This window comes from Culicoides brevitarsis, chromosome 2 (assembly GCF_036172545.1).
Source record: "Culicoides brevitarsis isolate CSIRO-B50_1 chromosome 2, AGI_CSIRO_Cbre_v1, whole genome shotgun sequence".
In the NCBI taxonomy this organism is placed as follows: Eukaryota; Metazoa; Arthropoda; class Insecta; order Diptera; family Ceratopogonidae; genus Culicoides; species Culicoides brevitarsis.
Window position 1 is genome coordinate 2,071,652 of NC_087086.1, and position 14,617 is coordinate 2,086,268.

At 26.8% G+C, this 14,617-nt stretch overlaps 3 protein-coding genes across 4 annotated transcripts in view; all 3 read right to left on the reverse strand.

Annotated features, from left to right (window-relative positions):
• The window catches only part of LOC134829295 (6-phosphofructo-2-kinase/fructose-2,6-bisphosphatase-like), a 36,224-nt gene extending 27,177 nt beyond the window's left edge, over positions 1–9,047 (reverse strand). Inside the window, exon 1 of the mRNA XM_063842323.1 lies at positions 8,120–9,047. Coding sequence (XP_063698393.1) covers positions 8,120–8,267 — 148 coding nt within the window. The 5' untranslated portion in view covers positions 8,268–9,047. The remainder of the gene's footprint in view (positions 1–8,119) is intronic.
• On the reverse strand, positions 276–1,731 carry LOC134830698 (angio-associated migratory cell protein-like). The gene is made up of 2 exons (XM_063844253.1): positions 1,555–1,731; positions 276–1,496 (listed from the first exon to the last, which is right to left on the reverse strand). Exons 1-2 carry the CDS (start codon positions 1,619–1,621, stop codon positions 331–333), a joined length of 1,233 nt encoding a protein of 410 aa, XP_063700323.1. The 5' UTR covers positions 1,622–1,731; the 3' UTR covers positions 276–330.
• Positions 9,048–11,406: 2,359 nt separating the features above from the next.
• On the reverse strand, positions 11,407–14,351 carry LOC134831072 (RUS family member 1). Of its 2 annotated transcripts, XM_063844715.1 has the most exons (5): positions 14,033–14,351; positions 13,671–13,964; positions 12,120–12,950; positions 11,976–12,044; positions 11,407–11,606 (listed from the first exon to the last, which is right to left on the reverse strand). In XM_063844715.1, exons 1-4 carry the CDS (start codon positions 14,094–14,096, stop codon positions 11,983–11,985), a joined length of 1,251 nt encoding a protein of 416 aa, XP_063700785.1. In that variant the 5' UTR covers positions 14,097–14,351; the 3' UTR covers positions 11,407–11,606; positions 11,976–11,982. The 2 variants fall into 2 exon arrangements, with proteins under 2 accessions (XP_063700785.1, XP_063700784.1); XM_063844714.1 differs by lacking the exon at positions 11,407–11,606 and having other exon boundaries at positions 11,683–12,044.
• Positions 14,352–14,617: the final 266 nt, after the last annotated feature.

Sequence of the window (14,617 nt, forward strand, 5' to 3'; positions counted from 1 at the left end):
TTGTGAATGTCAGTTCAAAAAATTTTTTAAATCTAAAAAAAAAAATTAAAAAAAAATAAATGTTTTTCATTTTTTATTATAAATTTTTAAGAATGAGCTTTTGACAAAAAAAAAAATTAAATAAAATAAAATTAAAACATATTTTAAAAAGGATTTTTTAAAAATATTTTAAATTAAAAAAAAAATTAAAAAAAAAAAAATATATAAAGCTGAAAAAGTTAGTTTAGAGTGAAATTGTGATGATTTAAATTAAAATTAAAAAAAAAAAATTTTTTTTTTTATTTTTAATTTTTTTTTAATATAAAATTCCTAAATTTCATAAAAATTTTCCTAAACAGGCGAAGAATAATTAAAAATCTTCGCTGTTCCATCTTCCGAAGCACTCAAAACGATATTTCTCTTCTTATCGTAACACACATCGTTAATATTATCCGCATGCCCGAGCAACGTAAACCTCAATTGACCCGTTCTCGCATCCCAAACTTTAATTGCACCACTGAGACTTCCCGCGACAATCGCATGATCTTTCGCCCAAACCATTCTCGTAATTCCCACGGGATTCGGATCTTCACATTCTGTTCGTGCAATTTGTTTACTTGCATCCCAAATCGTAACTTTTCCATCGAGCGTTGCTGTAACGGCAATTTTCGCATCCAAATCCGGGCAATCGAGCAAAACACTCTCAATAGCTCCCGAATTGCCATTTAACACTCCAACTGGTCCATTTGGCGTGAGTAACGTTGCTTTGCCATCTTCGCTTCCTGTGAGAATTAAATGATTTTCGCGATCGCACGAGATGGTTGTGATTGTTTCGGAATGTCCTGTTGCATTTTCCGTCGGAGGCATCTCAATTATCGCTGTTCCTGCTTTCAAATCCCACAATTTGAACATTCCATCGCCATATCCAGCGGCGAGTTTCTTTCCATCTTCCGTCAAAGTCGCTGTTTCGCATTTTTCGCCGTATCCTTGAAGTACTTTGCAATCTCCCGACGGGATTCGCCACACGTAAATTTCGCCCGAATCTGCTCCCGCTAACAAAACATGCCCCGCCGAATGCCATTTCATCCAACACATGTCGCCCATGGAGAAACTCCAAACTTTTTCGTAATCTTTTGTCGTTTTGAAGACTTGAATCTCGCCCGCCATATCGCCCGTAGCCAAAAAAATGCCATCGTGACTGAATCCCGCCGCAATTACGGAGTCATTATGATCCGGAACAGCAAAAACAACTTCGCCCGTTGCCGTATTCCAAACGTAAGCTTTGTCATCTTCGCCTCCCGTGACAGCGAGATTCTCCGAGGGATGAAGCGAAGCACAGAAAATGGGACCTTCGTGTTTGGCAAAAGTTAAAATCGAGTCATCGCGTTCAGGTAATTCACGTTCTTCTTCTTCATGAACATTTTCCGCGCCTTCCTCATCCGACAAAGGCTCTTCCGCTCCAAGGGCGTTCTCCAAATCGTCAATTACTTCGTCAGTCAAGTCACCAAAGTAAACCACTGTGAAAAAATTTTCAGTTAGAGACAAGAAAAATTGTGAGAAGATGACGTGCCTTACTCTCATCATCAGGATTTTCAGGTAATTCTTCGATGTTTTGTGAATTTGTGGATTTTTCTTCACTCATCTTGAACAAATTTGTCTTTTTTTGATATTTTTTAGATTTTTACTCCTTTAAATTTATATTTTTCGAATAAAAATTATACGGAGCAATAAGAAAACATGCGAAGCACGATGTTTTTGTTTACGTTTATGAGGAATATTGAAGCGAGAAGTAAATAAGAGACGTAAGAAATTGATATTTTAATCGTTGTTGATGTGATTTTTGAATTAAATGATCGGTAAGTTTTAGAAAAAAATAATTTTCTTTATCAAAAGTCATTTATTTTTATTTTTGTTTAATAAAAAAATAATTTTTCAATTAATAAAATAAAAATTTAAATTAATTTATAATTAAAATTTAATAAAAAATAATTTTTTAATATAAATTTAATAAAAATTAATTTTGTAATTTTAAAAATATTAAAAAATAATTTTTTTAATTGTTAAAAAAAATTATTTTTTTTTATTGTAATAAAATTAAAAATAATTTTTTTACTGCTTTAAAAAATTTAAAATTATTTTTAAAACTAAAAAAAATTAAAAATTATTTTTTTCTTAAAAAAAATTAAAAATTTTTTTAATTATTAAAAAAATTTTAAATTATTTTTTTTAATTGTTAAAAAATTTAAAAATGATTTTTTAATTGTCAAAAAATTGAAAATTACTTTTTTCTAAAATTTTTTTTAATTTGGCATTCGAAAAAAAATCCGTATTTTCATATGTTGACCTTTTCTCTAATTCCAGAACGCTCTTGACATCCAAAAAATAACCTTAATATGACACAATTTGACAAAAAAATTATTCAATTCATCAATTTAGAAGTCTCGAAATTCCATTTTATGCTTCGTGACGCTTTTTTATTGCCCTTGAATGACTTGTCTTGAACTTTAATTTCCCAAAGTTACTCGAAAATTGCAACTTTTCGTGATTCATCATTCTTTGAAATAATTTTCAAGTTCTGCAAAGTCAACACAAATTCCCTTTTGACCAATTATTCATCATCAAAGTATCCAATTTCGTGCTTCGGTGTCATTTTCATGCAAAAAATCCTCAAATTACAAAAATTATTTGGAAAAGTTTCTTTTTAATTGCGATGAAATCCGTTTTCTTATCGCTTTTCGAGACAACAATCAAAGGATGACGCAATTTGATGAGAAATTTTCCATTCTGAGGGGTTTTTTGTTATCATTCGAGGTTCACGTGAGCATTTCTAACAAGCGTTCCCGCGAATCTCAATGATAAACAACAACGGTGAGCAAATATTGCAACTTGCACGAAAATAAACAATCATTTGAATTATTATTGTTATTATTTATAGCTCGTAATTCGCCGTGACAGAAGTGATTGCTTGTCAACGAAGGGCACATGTGGCAACAATTAGTGCATTTTGTGAGATAATCCGCTGGAAGGCAAAAATTGAACTTGCGTCATGCAAGGAGAGTTTATTTACTCGGATCGTCTGGCAAAATGTTCATGACCTCTATTTTGCTAATCTTTCGTCTATTTCATCATTTGTTTCTATCACGGATTTTGTCTCTATTATCAGAAAATTACAAAAAATTACGAAAAAAATTAAATTCAAGTCTGTGAGAAATTATAAAAAAGAGAAAAATGAAGAAATTTCTTTTTTTATCGTCACAGCGTACCGTAAAAACTGACCTTCGCTAATAAAAATTTACAAAAAAGTTATTTTTAGAGAAGATCTTTGAACGAAATTGAATTAAATTGTTATCTTTGTTCTTCTTCCTTCTTCGATATTTCGAGCATCGTGAGACATTGTAGATACTTTGTTATAAGATTTAATTCAATTTGTACACAAAAAAGTACTTTTGAGATGTTTCGAGACAAATCGACGATGGATTTTTTGTCACAAAGAATGATTTTTTTTATTTTTTAGCAAACGGAAGACATTTCCTGAACAAAATTTTTATTTCCGGTTGATTTCCTGTTCTATTGCGGAACAAAAATACTTTCAAAATGATCGATTGGATGATGATAGATGAAAAAATAAGCAATATTTATGATTTTTAAGATACTAAAAATTAAAAGAAAATCAAATTAAAGGTAATTTTTTACAATTTTTTAAAAATATTTTTCGAAATTTTATCAAAATATTATTTATTTTTTATTTTCGAGAAATTTTTTGCCTTTAAAATAATTTTTAATTAATTTATTTTTTAATTTTTCATTAATTTTTTTTTTAAATTAAAAATAATATTTAAAAATTTTTTAAATTTTTTGATTTTTTATATTTTTATTTTAATTATTTTTTTATTATTTTATTTAAAAAAAATTTTTTAAATTAATTTTTTTTAAAATTTTATATTAATTTTTAAATTTTATTTTAAATAATTATTTTTTTTTAAATAATAATTAAATTATTTTTCTTTTTTTTTTAAATTAAAAATAATTTTTTTTTAATTAAATTTAAATTTTTTTAAAATAATTTTTAAATAAATATTAAAAAAAATAATTTTTTTATAATTTTGCATGAATAAGAAAAAAAATAAATTTTTAAATAATAAAAAAATTTGTCTAAATAAATTTTTTAATTATTTTGCATGAATTTCCCGTTAAATAATTTTTTAATTAAAAAAAAACTCACTTTCAATAAATTTTCCCAACAACAATTATTCAAATAAAAAAATGAAACTTGTTTACTACTAACTAATAATAATTCTACTTTTTTTTAATTCCTCATATCTCGCTGTATGAAATAAGTACTCACTGTAAGTGACAGATTGCTCATGTAACGTTTGTTTATTTGCTAAGTCGTAAAGTGCAATCGACTCCAAAGTCCACAAATTTTGCATAACGACACGTTTAGACGTTCTTATGACGACAACTCGCTTAAATAATCAAATTCGAGAAAAAAAACTCGTAACTCGTGTGTCGCTCTTGAAACGTATTAAGAATATTTTTTGAATGTTTATTTTGATTGTCTGGTTTTTTATTTTATCGAAATAAGTTGTTCACACATTCATAAAAAAATAAAAAAAAATTTGAATTTAAAAAAAAATGTGGGCTTGTCACGTACGCAATTTTTTTATTTTTTTTTTACGAAAATTTAAAAAAAAAATAAATAAAGAGAAATTAGAACGTTTCCTTATTTTTTTTTCGAATAAAAAAAAAATAAATGCAACTCACACAGTTAAAAATAAATCGTCTCACAAAAATGCGCAAAGTTGATTGCACTTACATCACGACCTTGAAACTAAGTATCCAACCGGCAATTCCCTCTTTTAATAATAATAAAAAAAAAATACCGAGCGTTTGTATGAATTCACTTCATAACAAACAAATATGAGTAAAAATAAACATTTTAGCACAAAATGCGATAATTACACGAAAAAAACGGAGGCATGTCTTGTTTTTGTTTGCTATCAACGCGAATCATCAAGACATTAATTTGTTTGTCTTGCACTTGTTATCACGACCAATGACTTTATTATCTCGCGTGTGTTTTTGTTTTGCTTCTTTTGTCAATTTTTTTTTTGCTTTCTTCCAAATAAAAATCTAAAAATAGGAAAACAACTTCTGAATAGAAATTTAACCTTGTAATTTTTTTTTTGATTCGAGAATTTGGCAACTTGATAAAAAAAAGGTTAGATAATTAATTAATAAAAAAATCGTTCGAGACAAACAGCTGATGATATCAGACCATAAAAAACGCATTGATTAATTTATCAGTTAAGCTCTTTAAATTTTAAATGGCTTTGACCTGAAATGACTTTTCAAAAAAAAATTTAACGAGATTTGCACAAGCAAAAAAATGACTGATTAGCACAATTATTATTTTAATCAGAGACGATGTCACACCTTTAGATGTAGATTTGAGACACGTGTGCTAATTAAAAGTGATTGACAGACTGTGAAAGGAAAGTTAAGTGTTCATAAAAATTTATGAAGTTTCGATTTTTAAATAGTTTTTAATGACTTGAAGTTTAATATTTTCAAGATTTCTTGTTAAAAATTATTTATTTTAGAATTTTGAACAATTTTCAATGTATTTTTTGTTTAAAAAATTTAAAAAAAAATAAATGTCAATTCAAAAATTGACAGTTGAAAATTTGAAAATCGCCTTTTCGCTAATTCAACTTAAAAATTTAACTTTTTTTAAAATTTTGAATAAAAATTTATTAAAAAAATTAAAAAATTTTCAGAAGTCTCAATTCTAAAAAATTATCGTTAAAAATTTGGAAATCGCTTTATCGCTAATTCAACTTAAAATTTAAATTTTTGTAAGTTTTTTTTTAATTTTAAATTAAAATTTATTAAAAAAAAATAAAAAATATTCGGAAATGTCAATTCAAAAAAATTCCGTTAAAAAATTTTCAATTAATTCAAACCAAGCAAGAAAAAAAAACTTAAAACGGAAACAAAGCTTCAACAAAAATATATCTCAAAGTTGCTCTTGAAAAAGCAATCTCTTCAACGCATTTGGCGACAAACTTATCAAACAAAAATTCTCGACGTAGTTGTTATCATTTTATATCAAGTACGCGATCGCAAACAAAAACAAATTCCTTCCTTCTAACTGCGAGTGAATGCATTTATTTGTTTGTTTGGTTAATTTTAATTAAGCTCACTTTCTTGATACGAAGCGATTAAAAATTCTCGATCACGCAGCGATCCGCGTGCTTTGTCAAAATTTCAGTTTTAACGAATTGTAGAACGAAATTGAAGTGACAACAAAGATTGTCCTTGCTCTACTTTGAAATCTATTTACTTCTATTGCTGTGTGTTTGAGAGGTTTCCTTGACTCGCTTCGACACAAAAAAAAAACACATGAGACAAATTATTCACTTCAAAAGATAATTAGCTGCTTTTCTAACTGCATCTGTACTTTGACCCGTTTTGTTGACTTGGCGTAAATATTAAAAATTTTTCCGTAGAGTAGAGTTAAGAATAGAAGAGCGACGACATACATTTTATTTGCACAAATAAATATTTACAAAACAAATTGAGATGCACACAATTGGCAAGTCTCCAACTTGACTATTTGTGTTTTTTTTATCAGTCTAATGTAAAAAATAAAAACAATTGCAAGCTGAAAAAATCCTTTGTCTAACTTTTTTTTCTTTCTTCGTGTGAACTTTACATCGAGTCGCATTATTTATCCGGAAAATTATTGAACTTTAGTACAATTTTTCTTCAATTTTCTCGTTCTGGGAAGTAAAATGGATATTTTATGGATGATTTCTCCGTGGAAATGTAATTTTCTGTACAATTTTCTGCACTTTTTATGACACGAAATACATTGAAGTGCATTAAAACGTCAAGTACAAGCATGCATGTAAACTGTAAATGAAATTTAAATGGGTTTGTTTACTTTTGTCCATTAAACTATCCATTCTATTTGCGATTTTGTGAAAAAAAAAATATTTTTTTTGAGTGAGATAATATTTTATAAATAAATTTAATAATTTAATGAAAAAATTTAATTAATTAAAATTAAAAAATAATTAAATTAATTGAAAAATCAAAATATTAATTTTTTTAAAATTTAATTTACGTTAAATTTTTTTTTATTTTATTTAAATTTACAAAGTAATTAAAAAAAAATTAATTCTAATAATTTCTATTATTTTTTTTTATTAATTATTTTTTTTTAAAAGCTCCAAATATTTAAAATATTTCAAATAAATAATAATCATCATTATTTGAATAATTAAAATTAATAAATTATTTTATTATTTTTTTAATTATTTTTATTTTTTTCAATTTTGAAAATTATTTTTAAAAAATTTTGAAAAATTAAAATAAATAAATTATTTTTTTAAATTAAATTTTTAAAGCTGATTTAATTACAAAAATTTTAAAGTTAAATCCAAATTTTTTTTTAATTTATTTTTAAATTTAATTAAAAAATTTTAAAATTAAAAAATTTTTAATTTTTAAAAATAAAAAAATAAAAATTTTTTAAAAGCTACTTTAATTTTAAAAAAATAAAATTTAACTTAATTTCAATTTTTTATATTTTTAAAAATAAATAAAATTTTTTTAAATTCGTTTCAATTTTAAACAAATATTAAAAGTAATTAAAATAAATAAATTAAAAATTGAAAAAAAAATTAAATTTAATATATTTTTTTAAATAAATTAATTAATTAAATGAATAATTAATTAAATAAAAAAAATAATTAAATAAAAAATTTAAAAAAATTACAAACTTCCATCGTTTCCTTTTCTCACAAATTCACTTTTTATTATCTTATGCACTGAACAACCATTGCATAGGTACACATTGCATTTGTGAGTTGACACGAGTTCGAGTTCCATTGACCTATTTTTCACTTTTACATCATCATCATCCATCATCATTTGAAAAAAATCATTGATAACATTTTTTTTTCGTTAACAGGTAGTTTGTTCATTATTACAACAACATTCTAAACCAATCCACGGTCAATTATAAATAATTCATAAATAAATCAAACAATCATCGCGACACACAAAAAAGCATTAACTTCCTCGTCGTCGTCGTCGCTGAGCAAGTTAAACAATGAAAAAACGAACTTACTTGGAAACAAATATCCCGTCTCGACAGACTTTTCCGTCATTCTCTTGCTGTTGTTGTTGATGCTGTTTTTGTTGTTCACGTTGATAATATTATTGTTTTTCTTCGCAAGTTCCTTAGATTGTTGATCAGCTGTTGCGATTGGGGCCATAACTTTACGAAACAAATTACGTGTGTTGATAATAAGTGCCTTGCCTTGTAATTTTATTTTTTTTCTAGTTTGCACAACTTTTTTTTTTGAGTTAAATGCCTCGAAGCTTTTTAGAAAAATTTTTTTGTGTCAAGAATTTTTTTTAAAAAATAATATTTAGGTGGATTTTTCACTAATTAAAGTTTTTTCAATAAAGAAGCAAGCTCATAAATGTTCAGAAAAGTGATTTGATGAAGTATATTTTATCAGTTTTATCGTCTGGATCGATCTGTACATTACAGATTTCTGCTGCCGGGTAATTTTACGAGTAATTTTAGCAAGTTGCAATGTTTTTTAACTTTTTTTTGTAAAATATTTTTTTTGAGTAATTCACTTCAAGTTTGTTTGACTTCTGGTGTCTTACTGCAGACTCTCTTCAACTATCGTTTTTTATATAATATTCGGGGTGTCACACATTAGAGGCGACTCGCACACTGTTACAACTTGCACAACACACGAAACTATTTGAAAATTCGGTTCTTTCGAAAATTTCACTGATTTCTGTGAGTTGAAATAATTTTTGCCTGTTTTTTATTGTCACACTGCAAATTCGTCCTGATAGCGATGATGATCTACTTTCGGAAGCGAAGCAACTTCTACAAATGAAGAGTGATTTACTTGTTTCTCTGTGTTTTTAAATGTGAAGCAAAATAATAAAAAAAAACTGGATTTGTACACAGAGATAGAGAGCAACAAATACAAACTCACGTCGTCGTCGTCGTCGTATTGATAATGGCAACGTACTATTAGGCAGGAATATTTCTCTTAATCCCGATTTTTTGGTCTACGTGAATTTTTTTAAAAATATTTGGTAAAGATATGACAATGACACTTAAAGGGCAGTATCAGGTAGAAATGTTCCAACTCAATTCGAAACTCAGCTGGTTTTGCTGCCTTTTTATGCTGTACTGAAGTCCACATGTTTCATAAATGAGGAAATATATGCAGGCCTGACCTACTCGTACATTCTGTATTGTTTTGATTTTGATGTGTGTATGAAGTTGAATACTTACAATCATAACAAAGTCGATGTTTGTGTAGAAAATGAGAACTCGTGTCGCTGTATTTGTAATTTTTTGGTGAATTGTGTTGAGTCGGCGCAATATCTCGAAATGAAGCTATCGAACATATGATTTTTATTATTTAAATTTTTCGTTAATTTATACGATTTTGGTAAATTATCGCACAAAATTTGCCGAAATCGTTTAAAAAAATAAGAAAAAATGTTAAATTCAATAATTTGAGATATGCAATGAACATTTCATTACATTTTCTTAATTTTCAAGAATTTCCAAATATTTTTTCAAATTTTTTTTTGCATATAAAACTTTTTATTGCTAAAACCGAAAATTTTTGATAAATTTTGAAAAAATTCTATTGAAAAGATCAAAAATATTAAATTAAATATTTTGGGGTATGCAATGAACATTACTTTACATTTTCTCAATTTTCATGAGTTTCGCTGAACTTTTTCCAAATATTTTTTTATAAATAAACCTTCTAATAGCTTATACCAAAAGTTTTTTTTTAATTTTTGGTAAATTTTGAAAAAATTAAGAAAATATAATTTTTTGTTATGTTAAGGTATGCAATGAACATTACATTAAATTTTCTTAATTTTCATGAGTTTTTCCGTATTTTTTTCAAAAAATTTTTATACGTAAACCTTTTAATAGCAAATTTCTATACTTTAAAAAATTTTCTACAAATATTTCAAAATTTCGAGTTATTTCGTTACAAAGTTTTTTCTCATGTAGGTATGTATGCAAAGAAATTCACAATAAATAAGGTTTTGGAAAAATTTATTGTTTAACTTTTTTTTTTGGTTAGAAGTAAATATATTTTTAAACACATGAAAATATTACAACAACAACTTATCACAAGTAAAAATATCTATAAACTAATGTTAAACATAAAAATATAAACTTTTTAAAAAGTTTTTCAAGTACGTAACTAATTCTAATTTAAACAATAAAATGATAAAAGTCGTAATTTTTATCATATTTATTATAATCTTCAGTAAAGGGTATAAAAATGGAATGTATAGCTGTTCTAAAGTTTTTTTTTTGTTTTTTTTTTAATTAGTAACTATCGTGCGCTCACTACTTTATTTAATTATTATCATTTTTTATGATGATCTACTATTCTACTTTTATAATTATTAATAATAATATTATATTATTTTTAATTTCTAAAAATTTGAAATGTTTTTTTAAAAAAATTATTCCTACCGTGATTTTTACCGTTGATTGCTTTCGCCAAAAATTTGTTTTTAAAATATTTTTTTTTTCTCATTAAAATTTTTTTCGTTTTTTTAATTATATATTTAATAACTTTGATTTTTAAAAATATACATAATAATTAATTAAAGAATTAATCATCATATATAATAATATAATAACCTACAAAGCAAAGCTATTTTTTTTTTGTTAATAATATAATATAGTTTGTTGCTATTTTTTCATATATTTTTCGTTGCTAAAGTTTAAAATTTTAATTTTTGATAAAAGTTTCGAGGTACATACTTTTTTATTAATAAAGAAAATTTAATATAATTTAATAATAATAGAAAAAAAATATTAAACATAATGTTATATATTTTATCACAGTAGAAATATTGCAAATTATCATGTTTATGTTTCTTTTTTATGTTCATGTTTTAAAAAGTTATTTTGTTTTTTATGTATAAAAATAAAATTATTGTTTCAGCTATTAAGCAAAAAGTTGGAAAATTGGTTCCGTTTAGAGGACAGAGTAGTTATAGAATTATTATTGGACAGTTTTTTCTAAAAAAAAAAGTTAAAAATAATTTTAGAAGTTATATTTTCTAACAAGATCTACCTAATAAGGTACTGTAATTTTTTTTTTGTTTAAAAATAGCTTCAAATAGCTAATAATAATATTTTTACTGTTTTAATATATTATTTATGTTTAAAAGGTAAATTTTCGTATCCTATATATTTTTATTATTTTTTTTTTATTTAAAATAATTGATTGCAAAAAAGCGTGGACGTATTTCGTAGGTGCTTTAGCGCTTATAATTTTCATTTTAATTTATAATTATTTTTTTATTATTAAAATTAAAATATTTTGGCGTCAGAATTTTTTAAGCAATATGAATTTAATGTAATATCTTAATAATTAATTCTGCTTCCAGCAGGTCACTTAAAACGTAAAGGCTGTGCTAAATTTCTACTTATGAATTTGAACTGTTTATAAGACAATAATTTTTTTTTTGAACTGATCTTTCGAAGAGGAAGTCGTTTTTCTTTATACTTAAGATATATTTAAAACTTAAAACTAAAAAAAATTGTAAAAGATACCATTGTTGATAACTTTTTTTATTTTTTAAAGGAAATCTATTGAAATCGGGCGTTTTTCTATTATTCTCTACACAGGCAGCTTCTAAAATTGCTATTTCTTTATAAAAGAAAACTTCGATCAAAGTTTAAAAAAAAGTTCGAATCGTCCAAAATTCTAAGTATAAAATATTTTATCAAAATTATTTTTTTTTGTTAAAGCGTGCGTTGTTCTAATTTTAAATTTTTGTTCGTGCTTCTATAAAAATTTTAAAATTTCGTGGCAACCCTATCAAAACTTTCGTTGTTTCTGTCGTTTCGTGACAACGCGTTCAATAGATTAAAGTATCAACAAGGGCATCTTTTTTACGCCGTTCTTAGATGCGCCAAATTAGACGGTACTCATCCACGGGCAACAAATGTGCTGACATGTTCCATCCTGTTCATGCAAAAACGAAACAACAAGGTAAAAAAGTGACACAAAACTAAAAATCGATTAACAAAAATTTCTTACCTTGGCCTTGTGCCAAACTGAGGAAATCACTCCATTTATTTTGTACTTCCCAGTAGAAATCGCGGATTTTCGTCTTGTCCTGCAGATACGATGCGGCGAAAAAGTACGCCTTGAGCACATCCGTGGGTCGTATATCGATGTGAAAGTAAACAGCGAGATAATTTTTCACTTCAGCGACGATAAAAAGATCTCGCGGATCGTACAGCGAGACAATACTTTCCAAGTCGTACGTGTTTGGATATGTCTCGATTAAGGCTTTTGCTGTGCCGCCCATGTGCAAGCGTTGCGTAAGCGAAACTGTTTGTCCGACGGTGATGCGTTCGAGTTGATTCACGCGATCCGGCGACAGAATGTTGCCCGTTTTGAAATATTCCTCGAGCGCGATCAAGTAACGGGCTTCGTTGAAGGTCCGGAGACACACAGATTTCACGGCACGCACGTTCGCGACGATATGAAGGCAGGTAAAGAGGAAGAAGAGAAAAGTGAGCGTGTTGGGGTTTTGCACGTGCGTAAGGATGGCGAGACCCACAAAAGATGCTACTAAATTGACACAAGTTTCCTGCGCGCTATCTTTGCTACTGACATCCGCCAAATTGTTTCGTAATGCGTGATGCAACGTTAGAGCGGCTCGAGTTGCTCCTCCGGCGACGCCAACGATTCCTTTGACGGTTGAGGTTGCGCAGAGAATATACGTCGAGTATTGCGGGTAATAAGGCAGCACAAAAACTTCCGCTGTCATCGCAATATCATTCAAGATATCCGCTCGTAAGCGCCATTTTTTCGAATCCATATCCAATTCTGAACCTTTCCACCAAGCGAACAGTATTTTACCTAAAAAGTTGAAAATATTTTTAAAACAATAAAAAAATATAAATTTTGTTAAATTTTTTCATGATTTTCAAAAAATTTCAAACAAAAAATTGTTTCTTATGCTTTTAAATTTTTATTATAAATTTTTAAATTTGTTTTATGATTTTAAAATTTTTATAAAATGAAAAAAAAAATAATATTTTTAGTTATATTTCATATTTTTTTTTAATTTCTTTCAATATTTTTGTTTTTTTTTTTTAATTTTTAATTTTTTTATACCTAATTTTTATTAATTTTTTTGATTAATTGATTGTTTTTCAAAATTAAAAAAAAAAATTTCAAAAATTTTATAATGTCGTAAAATGTGAAAATATCTTTTATGCTTTTCAGGAAAAATTTTTTTTTTTAAATTCATTAAATTTTTTTTTTTTTTTTTTTTTTTTTTTTTTTATTTTTTTTAATTTTTTAAAAAATAAAAAAAAATTTTTTTTTTGAAAAATTTTAAATCCATAAAAAATTTGAAATGCTATAACTCAAGTTATAGCCTCAAAAAATTACTTAATATTTTTTAAAATTTTAAAAAATTAACTTTCAGAAGTTTTATGTAAAAAAAAAATTAAATAAATAACTGAAAATTGACGGAAAATCTTCATTGCATACATTAATGAGAAAAAATTAAATTTTCTTTAAAATAATAACAATTGCATGCATTCAAGCGATAATTTTTCATTCAAAACTTACCTAAATGTCCCGTTCCATCTTTCAGAATCCACGTCACCGTTGCCGAAAGCGCTGATGCCGTATCATTTCCAACTCCGACGCCCTTCAGAATCGCATGTGTACACAAGGCGCCCGTTATCGTGCTGCAAAAAGCCTGAACTGTATCCCATTTCTGATAGCTCATATAATCCACAGACACAGAATCGGGATATCCCTTCGGCAAAAAGATATTTTTGAACAACTGCACGAGACTGAAGGAACGTCGAGCGACGGGAATTTCGCCTTTGAGGTTGACTTGAACGACATTCAAGCTGTCTGAAAAGAAGAAAGAGAAAAAATCGATTTGAATTCTTTGGGGAGATTTTTTTTTTTTGAAAAATTACCTGTTGGCTTCACGTACAACGTCTCCTCTCCGCGCCCATATTTTTCACGAAAGTGAATTTTCATGGTAGCGCGATATCGATGATGAAGTAAATTGCGATGATGGGCCACTTCTCGTACTCGTCTCTCTGTTTCACGGCGATCTTTACGCACCGGCGACTTTTACACGTCAGACTTTTTTCCTGCGTTTTCGTTCGTTTTTTGCGGGAAATTAAATGAATATTTATCACGAACGACGAATAAAAAATGAAGGAATAAATTTTCCGTGGAGGAAAAATTTTTGTGTTGTACGGAGCAATAAAAATAATCTCGTACACGGAACACGTAGATGCACGAAAACGGATTTATTGACAAAATATACAGCTGTATGATAACAAGGATTTTCCAACAACTGTCAAATAGGCTGTCAACAATTTTTCCTCCTAAAAATCGATTTTTTCATGAAAAATCATCGTTTTACGCACAGTCTAGCATGTTAAAGGCCCAATCGGTAATCAACACACGTTGTCACATGTAACGCCCTCTTCCGTTATTCCATAGGTTGTTAAGCGAACTAAAAATATAAACAAACACGAAATAGTAGATTC